The following is a 9,079-nucleotide window of genomic DNA, read 5'->3' as shown; positions in this document are numbered from 1 at the left end:
AAAAAAAAAGTTGCTGGAAAAGCTCAGCAGGTCTGGCAGCATCTTGTGGAACCTTCTGAAGAAGGGTCACCAGACCCGAAACGTTAACTCTGTTTTCTCCTCCACAGATGCTGCCAGACCTGCTGAGCTTTTCCAGCAACTTTGTTTTTGAACATAAAATATGCCCCCTCCCCCAGCTTTCCTGCCAATCCCCTACCTGGTCCCATTGAAACAGTCGGCAGTAGGTACTGGCATCAGCAGCCCACCCAACATTTTTCAAAAAATAATGAGTGAGACAATTGAACTTGTCGCAAGTCATTTCACCCAAATATTACATCTAACATAAAATGGAATGTATGAGCAGGGAGATGGGAATTCAAAGGGTGTCCTAACACATGAGGGTAATTCCACCCTGAAGTACCTGTTCCCTCACCCCACCATTCTTGCCTGGCCACCGAAACCACCCCTGTCCAGACCCCTGATAGTTCCCACCCAAAAGGCCTGGGACTTACCTGGGTCTCAGATCCGTCCTTGATCGTCATGGGTTGCTTTGTAGTCCGTTCTGCCATTGCTCAGACTGCTTGGCCTACCACCTGATCACACAGACTGGCAACTCTTGAGGGCAGGACCTTGTCCTGCTTTGGAATGGAAGTCCGACTCTCAACTCTTTAAGGTCACCCCATCAGAATTAGGGCTGCAGAGCAAACACAGGTCGTGTCAGTTCATTTGGGACCAAGTGTTTTTGTGGGGATGGGCATATGTGAGTTATAAACTCCAACCCAACGCCTGTAACATTCAGTCCCATGTGTTCTGATGAAAGATTATGACCTGAAATGTTAACTCCTTTCTCCACGGATGCTTCCCGATCTACTGATTATTTTAAATAAAAACTAAAAGAACTGCGGATGCTGTAAATCAGGAACAGAAACAGAAGTTGCTGGAAAAGTTCAGCCGGTCTGGCAGCAGCTGTGAAGGAAAAAATCAGAGTTAATGTTTCGGCTCCAGTTAACTCTACTGATTATTTTATGTTGTTTCCATTTCACATTTCTAACAGTTACAGTATTTTGATTTTGGCTTTTGACTGCTACAGTGTTCAAAAAGGAATTTTTTTTTTAAAAATCAAGATGTGACTGTCACTGACAATGCTATATTAATTGCTCATCTTTAGTTGCCTAATGGTAAGGCTAGCCTTGATTTTCAGTCGATACACCATGCTGTGCCATACCATGGTGGCATGACATCAATTAGGGCATTCCAAGACTTTTAAATGAAAGAGCAATAACTTTGGAGTTTGATACCCCATAATCTCACAGCAAAGGCCATGTGATTTAAGAACTATTCACAAATTATGTTAATTCACCTGGAGATAATATATTTTCACACACTAGTGGTGTACAGAATGGTATTGGAATCTGTAACAAGGATACAGACAAGGGAATTGCTCTCTCCTGGATGATACTGAATTACTTGAGTGTTGTACTCATTCAGGTCAATAATGAGCATTCAATCAAACTCCTGACGCTGCTAATAGACAGTATAGATCTCATAAAGTGAGTAATTTCCCACAGAGGATTCAGCCTGTGCCTTATTGCTGCAAACATTTTATTGATCTACTGGATCATATTAAGTTACTTTCAATCAATGGAGATCCAAAGATATCAGTTATTTGGGACTCTGCAAGAATCAAGGATGTGGTTGGGAGCTTTCTTCTTTACCTGGCACCAATGAGCACAATAATGATCAACTGATAATAACAACTTCCTGCTGTTTGCCCAGTGTAATTCCACCCGCTGAGATTAATTCTTTCAATAGAGCATAGTTTTACTATGGTTCCTGGTAGCATATGTGATTGATATTGAGGGCAGCTTTTCTGACCTCTCCTCCATTATGAGGGTAATTTCTGACTTTGTGCTGTTGCTGGAGACCTTGCCAGCTGGAAGCCTGCGTGAGAAATTCAGGTATGTGTGGCAGAAGACTATTTAAGATAATGGCTAAAGATATTGCGCACTGTGCACTAAGGTCACAAATGCAAACTGCTAACAGGCAAGATATCTAGCTGGAATTTTAAAGGTAAAAACTTTTCCCCTTATGTGTGCACCATCTGTGGTATATTGTTTGTTATGTTGAATTATGAATTTGCATTATCACATAATTGCGTCGTTCTCGATTCCAAGTATTTGCACTGTATGAAGTAAGAGCCCACTCCTTTGATATGTTATAAGTACTGAACTATATTAAACTTCTGTAGCAGTAATTTCTATATCAGCTCTAATGCATTGAGCACCTCCCAAATTACTATAATGTTTCAATGTATAATCTACAGCCCTGTTTATATCTATAGCAATAATCAGTTGAAGTGCCAGAAATTTATGTCGGCAATATCAGCTGGCAACTGTTCAAATTTTTTCATCGACTAATTATAAAAGATAGTAGTTTATAACAAATGTATTAACACTGTGGTTAAAATAGAAAATCAAGGAATGCAAACCAAATGCATTGCAAGTATGATTGATCTGTTAATATCACCAACATTCCCAAGCCAACAATACTTTCCCATCACTAATTGCAGTTGAGAAGGTGGTGATGAACTACGTTCTTGAGTTGCTGCAGTCCACATGGTGTAGGTACACCCACAGTGCTTTTTGCAAAGGAGTACTGTGTTTTTGACCCAATGCCAGCTAAGGTTTGATGATGTTTGTTGGGTGGCTTGGAGGGGAGCTTGCAGGTGGTGGTGTTCCCATGTATCTGCTGCCCTTGTCCTTCTGGGTACCAGATATTGTATGTTTGGACAATGTGGTCGAGAAGTCATAGTGAGTTGCTGTAGTGCATCTTGTAGCTATTGTCGTCAGTATGCTGCAGTAGTGGAGGGAGAGAATGTTAAATATCTGTGGCAGATGGAGTGTTGATCAAGTGGGCTGCTGTGTCCTGGATGGTGTCAAGCTTCCTAAGTGTAGTTGGAGCTGCACTCTTCCAGGCAAGCAGAGGTTATTCCATCACTCTCCTGTCCTGTGCATTGTAGGTGGTGGTAAGTCTTTGAGGAGTCCGAAAGTGAGTACTCACTGTAGAGATTTCAGCCTCTGATCTTACATGAATTTGTGGTTTAAAAAAGAATGAACTATTTTTCAAAACGAGCAAATAGCATAAAAATTACATATTGACAACCAGTGCTAGATGACTGAACAATGTGATAGACAGTTGCTTTAATTCCTGACCAAGACATTAAGAGATTGAAATTGATCCAGATGAAAAATGGGAGCATATTGCCAATGAAGCTTTGTAAGTGTCCCACACAACTGCCTAAAAGAGATGTCAGACCTCTTGCATATAAAATGAAGGGTCCCAACTGTTGTTTTTGAGTTCTTGGAGAAATTAGACTAGATTGAGCACAGCAAGAACTGAACCTGCTGCCCTTGAGATTGAACAATTAAACAATGCCTAATCAAAAATTGCTACTGATATGCGTTCTGATTGTATTCTAGTTCTCATATATTTGACATAATCACACTTTAGGCTTGGAAGCTGAGAACTCTTTGTGTTTAGTACAACTGTTATGCTGCCTGACTAGCAGACTGCTTAAGCCCGATCTGTGTTACACAGTAGCTGACTGCCCAGAACAGGATGAATGTTGCCACTGGAAAAGTACACATACAATTGGTTCTCAGCTAAATTCCTAGTTCTTTACAACTAATCCAACAATATGTAATATCCCTATTTGTTTTGAAGTCGTGTGCTTATCATTATAACTGCTCCAGTCAATGGCTTTCCTAAACTGTGGGAAAATTACAAATTAACTCTTTGTTTTGGAAATAAACTGAGCCCCTTTTTTAGAATATTTGGAGCTTATGTTTTTCTTGGTATCACTTAGGTAGTAAGATGTTGTTCCACAATCTTACAGATTTGGCTTTTGTTGTTCTTTTGGCCTTTGTGGATTTGTAGCACATCACACAGGCAACAGTGTACATGGGCTTGGTGGCTCAGTGGTTAGCACTGCTGACTCGCGGCACCAGGGACCTGGGTTCGATTCCACCCTCAGGCAACTGTCTGTGTGGAGTTTTCATATTCTCTCTGTGTCTGTGTGGGTTTCCTCTGGGTGCTTCAGTTTCCTCCCACAGTCCAAAGATGTGCAGGCTAGGTGGATTGGCCATGCTAAATTGCCTGTAGTGTTCAGGGATGTGTAGCTTAGGTGAGATTTTGGGGGATAGGTCTAGGTGGGATGCTCTGAGGGTCGGTGTGGACTTGTTGGGCTGAAGAGCCTGTTTCTACATTGTATGGATTCTATGATCACTCCAGCTGTTGCACTATCCTTTAATGCTCATGGTCACTTCTTTCACCTCATGGTTCAATCTGCAGCTCTTCACAACTGCTCAACTTCATCATAGCAGGACCTCTGTTTCTACGAGGTAGAACATACACTGTGTGACCCTCTGATTTGGGTTGAATCACAATTCCCCTGTATCCTGTTAGCATGGTATTGAGTGCTTCCAGAGCCCCTTTCCTTGGATAGCCATTTTATTCCCAGTTTTCAGAAAAGACCTTCAAGTATAGGATGATGTTATCCTGTGCTCCAGTATATTTATTTACCTTCAGATTTATAATTGTAGGCTGATTACTTTTCCTAATATCACTGGTTGTTTGAATTTCTTTTCCCTGAACTGTCAGTTCTGGACATTTTATGCTGTTGTTTAATACACCCATTGAAAAAGCACCTTCCAATCATATGGAGAGAAGATCTGGTGCAAATATACTCAGTGTTTCAATGAGACAGTTGGATACTTTGAAGATGTTGAATATTATATCACTATTCACCCAGCAAAGAAGGCTTTGATTAAATCTCCATGTAAAATACCAATGGAATCAAAAGGAAAGCTTGAATGAGAGCGCGAAAGGACAGAAGGCAAGAAAGTGATTACTAAAATCACAAAGTCTATAGATTGGATAAGTTCCGTCATGGTGAGAGAGAGGCCAAGTGGATGGCCAAGAGTTTGTCAGGATCCCAAAGATCATGATCAAACTATAAAGAGGGATTATATTGTTCCTATAGTGTATTGTGTTGTTAAAATCACCAACACCTTTGTCTAGACTCCTGTGATGCATGCATGGTTTGGCTTCTTTTCCTACCTATCAATGTGTTGATCTGGTTGCGGTCACTCCTCTATCACCCTAATCCTCGGTTCCGCACATTTTTCCAGTGATTGGCCTTTCTGCAAGGTGTTTGCAGAACATTTCATTTAGACAGAAAGTCGGCCATTTTGAAAAGGTTTGTGTTAACAATGTTTAATTATATCATACTTGGCAATTGTGTAATTATGGTTTATATTTCAGCCAAAGCAGGAACTGTGGAATCACGAAATCACACATTTATTGATGAGCTTCCCTTCAAGTCTCCTGTAACCAGATCTTGGTCCAGGCCCATGTAAGTGTCTTTTAAAAATAAATCCAGAAGACCGTTGAAAGTTGCTTCTGAAACAAGTAAACCTTTGGGGAGTAAAACTGTTCCCAGCTAGCAACACAGAATAAGTTTGTAGTGAATCAGTAGCCAACTTCTCAGCAGTTTTTATTTTCCACTGATTTGGAATTGCTAAGAATTTGAACTTCAACGGAAGGAGCTGATGTGGCGAAAAAAGTCAGCTGTCTGTTTGTCATGAGCTCACTCAGAACTACAGACTTAGACCAATTTTATCCCCTACTTTCTTCTGCCTGCAGAATGATGGCAGCTGTACAAAAATGATGAATTCCCTTTGAGAGATTTTGAATAGATCATCATGTTTATTTTAATGTATTTTGGATAGAGAACTGTATCTTCTAGGACAAGATTCGCCCAATGACTTCTTCCTCCCTTTCGCAGAAGTACATTCCTTCTGTCATGTGTGGTTGTGTAAAGACCATTAAAAATGTATGGGAAATTTGATGTGGATTCAGTGCGCTGCAACATTGGTGTTATGACCCATGTGTTTTTGATGGTGCGACGTAACTTTTCAGTAATATGCAAAGTCTTTGCTCAGAGGATGTGATGGAGGCTGGTTCAGTTGAGGCATTCAATGGGGGCATTAGATGTTATTTGAAGAGAAACAATGTGCAAGGATATGTATGGGGGAAGGGTGGTAGAATAACACCAAGTCAGAATGCTGGTTGGATTACGATTGCAGACAGGATGGGCCAAATGGCCTCCTCCTGGACCATAACATTTTTGTGACTCATTGTTAGTGTTTTAGTTCTTGAAAGAAGATTGTATTTTATTGCTTCTAGAGCTGCTGTAAACCCCGTTTCTTCACAAAATTGCCGTCCATTATCAACACAAAGTGTCACCAGCACCGACTCAGGAGACAGTGAGGAAAATTACGTTCCAATGGTAAGTAATTGAAAACATGATGCTCCAGGAGATCAGTTGTAAGTTGCAAACTAAGCAGAAATAGGATACAGCCTTAATTTGGTTATATTAACATACAAAATGACAACCATGAAAAAAATCAGTTGACCCAACAAGCCAATCTCACACAATGTAAATGATTTATTATGCTGAAGTGCATATTTTCATTCAAGGATGCAAGTATATCCAATGGTACATTTAGCACAAGAAAGCTTGTTATTCTAGTTTGATTTTGAAACTTTACTACCTTCACACTTGGAGATCCTCATTCATAAAGAGCAGGAATGGGGCATCTTCTTCAGTCCCTGTCATCACAAGACTTGAGACCTACTAGGCAGTGTGTAGGTGGGAATCTCTCCACTAACTAACCGCATCAGTTTTTGTGCGAATCAGTGAGCCTCTCAACTATACAGGGCTCCCAAGGCTAACACACCATGGCAATCAAAGTTGCAGTTGTTGTCCCCAGTGTCTTGGTGTACCAGTGTGCTGTGTCACAAGAAGTACCATTTCAATTCTTCATTTACTGAAACTGGGATGACTTCACAATGATCCAGATGTACAGGGTGCTTCAGTGTTTGGCCTGCCAAAAATAGCTTTATTGACTCTCTTCACAGAAGTGATAAAGGTCAACCTGTATCCTGTGCCTTTCTATAACTTCAGAATATACCAAAGAATTTTACAGCTGCATGTTGAATTCAGGATGTTCTTGTTGAAACTAAGATCAGTTAATCTGCCATCATTATGATAGGAAGCATTTATCTTTTTATTCCATTTACTTCAAAACAGCAGAATCCAATTTCTACCTCTCCAATGAATGCTGTGACTGGCAGCCCTGGTGCAAGGAAGACTGGGAGTGTGGATTATTTATCTTTAGATTTTCAGCCTAGCTCTCCTGGTCCTCATCGAAAGGTAAAATCCATAGTTTGTCTATTTTAGATCATTTGTTTCTGCTTTGATGGTAAATGTTCTCTGGATTTAAATATGTTGGATTAAGCACTACACAATTATTATACAATTGAGTATAGGAGCTGGGATGTCCTGTTGCAGCTGTACATGATATTGGTAAGGCCACATTTGGAGTACTGCTGGCAGTTCTGGTCACCCTTCTATAGAAAGGATATTATTAACCTAGAAAGAAAACAGAAAATATTTACTGGGATGCCACCTGGACTGGAAAATTTGAGTTATAAGGAGAGTCTAGATAGGCTGGGACTTTTTCCCTGGAGTGTAGGAGACTGAGGGGTGACCTTATCTGTGAAATCATGAGAGGCATAAGGTAGATAGCCAACTGCTTTTCCCCATAGTAGGGGAATCTAAAACTAGAGAGCATAGGTTTAAGGTGAGAGGGGAACAGAAATAAAAGGATCCAGACAGACAATTTTTTTCACACAGAGGGTGGGGGGGTGTTTGGAGCAGGTTGCCAGAGGTAGTTGTAGAGTCGAGTACAATTTTGACACAAGAGAAGCATTAGAACAGGTACATGGATGGGATAGGTATGGAGAGATATGGGTCAAATGCAGGCCAATGGGACTAGATTAATTGTGAAAACTGGGTGGCATGGATAAGTTGGGCTGAAGGGCCTATTTCCATACTGTAAACCTCTATGACTCAAATTTAGCTCAGCTTCTCTTTTTTATTCTCATTCCCTTGCCAGTTTTACTCTTGTGCACTTCCACTGATCTAAATTGTCCAGACTTAGTGAAAGTTAAGACTGGCTACTTCAATACAAAACCAATGTAGGTGGCCATCAAAAATTAACAAAGTTATCCTATATATGTGCATGTCAAATGTAGACATTACAACCAATTCCAGTGTTAATTTGTGATGATGGAACAAACTCATTCAAATCTATGTCCTATTTTGAATCAGCCTTCCACATCCTCAGTGACATCAGATGAAAAAGTAGACTACGTACAAGTGGATAAGGAGAGGACCCAGGCTCTACAGAGCACCATGCAAGAGTGGACTGATGTGAGACAATCCAGTGAGCCTTTGAAGAGTCTGAAATAGCAATATAAAGGAAAAACAATGGAAAGCAAAGTGTTTGCAGTTCTGTAAAAGATGAATGCACTTTCTATTACACGATAGTATGCCAGAATGGGAGAAGAGGCATTATTTCTTGAATTGTCTCAAAATTTTACAGATAGCTTTCCATTACCTTGTGATATAGCAGCTACTTCATTGTACCTGTTCAAACCAGAAGGCATTTCTTCCATATGTTCACTCAAAAAAGCTTACAAGATAAGGCAGATTTCACAATTGTCAAACATTTGCCGCATCTAAGTATCTCCTATTATACTTTGCTTAACAAAAACTTGTGATAAGAGTAAAGAATGAAATTGTTAGCTACCTGATTGAATTCCTTCAGCACAAGAGGATTTTGAGAAGACTAACTATTTTCGCCGTACTGTCATTTAATGTCATGGAAGCTTGAAACCTTTTTGAAACACAGCAGCAGAATATAATAAGTTGTAAGTGAACTGAAGTAAATTATTTCAGCAATAAAAACTGAAAATCCTGGAAAAACCCAACAGGTTTGGCAGCATTTGGAGAGGGAAAAATAAAATTAATGTTTTCAGTCTAGTTATGACTTCTTCAGATCTTCAGAGTTCCAAAAAAGAGTGGTGAATCATACTGGACTCGAAACATTAGCTTTGTTCCTGTCTCCACAGATGTTGAGTTTCTCTGCACTTTCATTTTTTATTTTGGATCTCCAGCCTCTACAATACTTCA

The 9,079-nt window shown here is 40.1% G+C and overlaps 1 protein-coding gene across 1 annotated transcript in view; it reads left to right on the top strand.

The window, feature by feature from the left end:
- The window catches only part of LOC109914132 (GRB2-associated-binding protein 2-like), a 21,010-nt gene extending 11,937 nt beyond the window's left edge, over positions 1–9,073 (top strand). Inside the window, exons 6-9 of the mRNA XM_048597957.1 lie at positions 5,302–5,392; positions 6,226–6,328; positions 7,133–7,255; positions 8,216–9,073. Of these exons, the coding sequence (XP_048453914.1) occupies positions 5,302–5,392; positions 6,226–6,328; positions 7,133–7,255; positions 8,216–8,356 (458 nt within the window). The 3' untranslated portion in view covers positions 8,357–9,073. The remainder of the gene's footprint in view (positions 1–5,301; positions 5,393–6,225; positions 6,329–7,132; positions 7,256–8,215) is intronic.
- The last annotated feature ends 6 nt before the right edge of the window (positions 9,074–9,079 follow it).

The sequence above is a fragment of the Rhincodon typus genome, chromosome 6, assembly GCF_021869965.1.
Source record: "Rhincodon typus isolate 14 chromosome 6, sRhiTyp1.1, whole genome shotgun sequence".
NCBI lineage: Eukaryota > Metazoa > Chordata > Chondrichthyes > Orectolobiformes > Rhincodontidae > Rhincodon > Rhincodon typus.
Note: the sequence above shows the minus strand (reverse complement) of the source record. Positions and strands in the feature narration are given on the sequence as shown.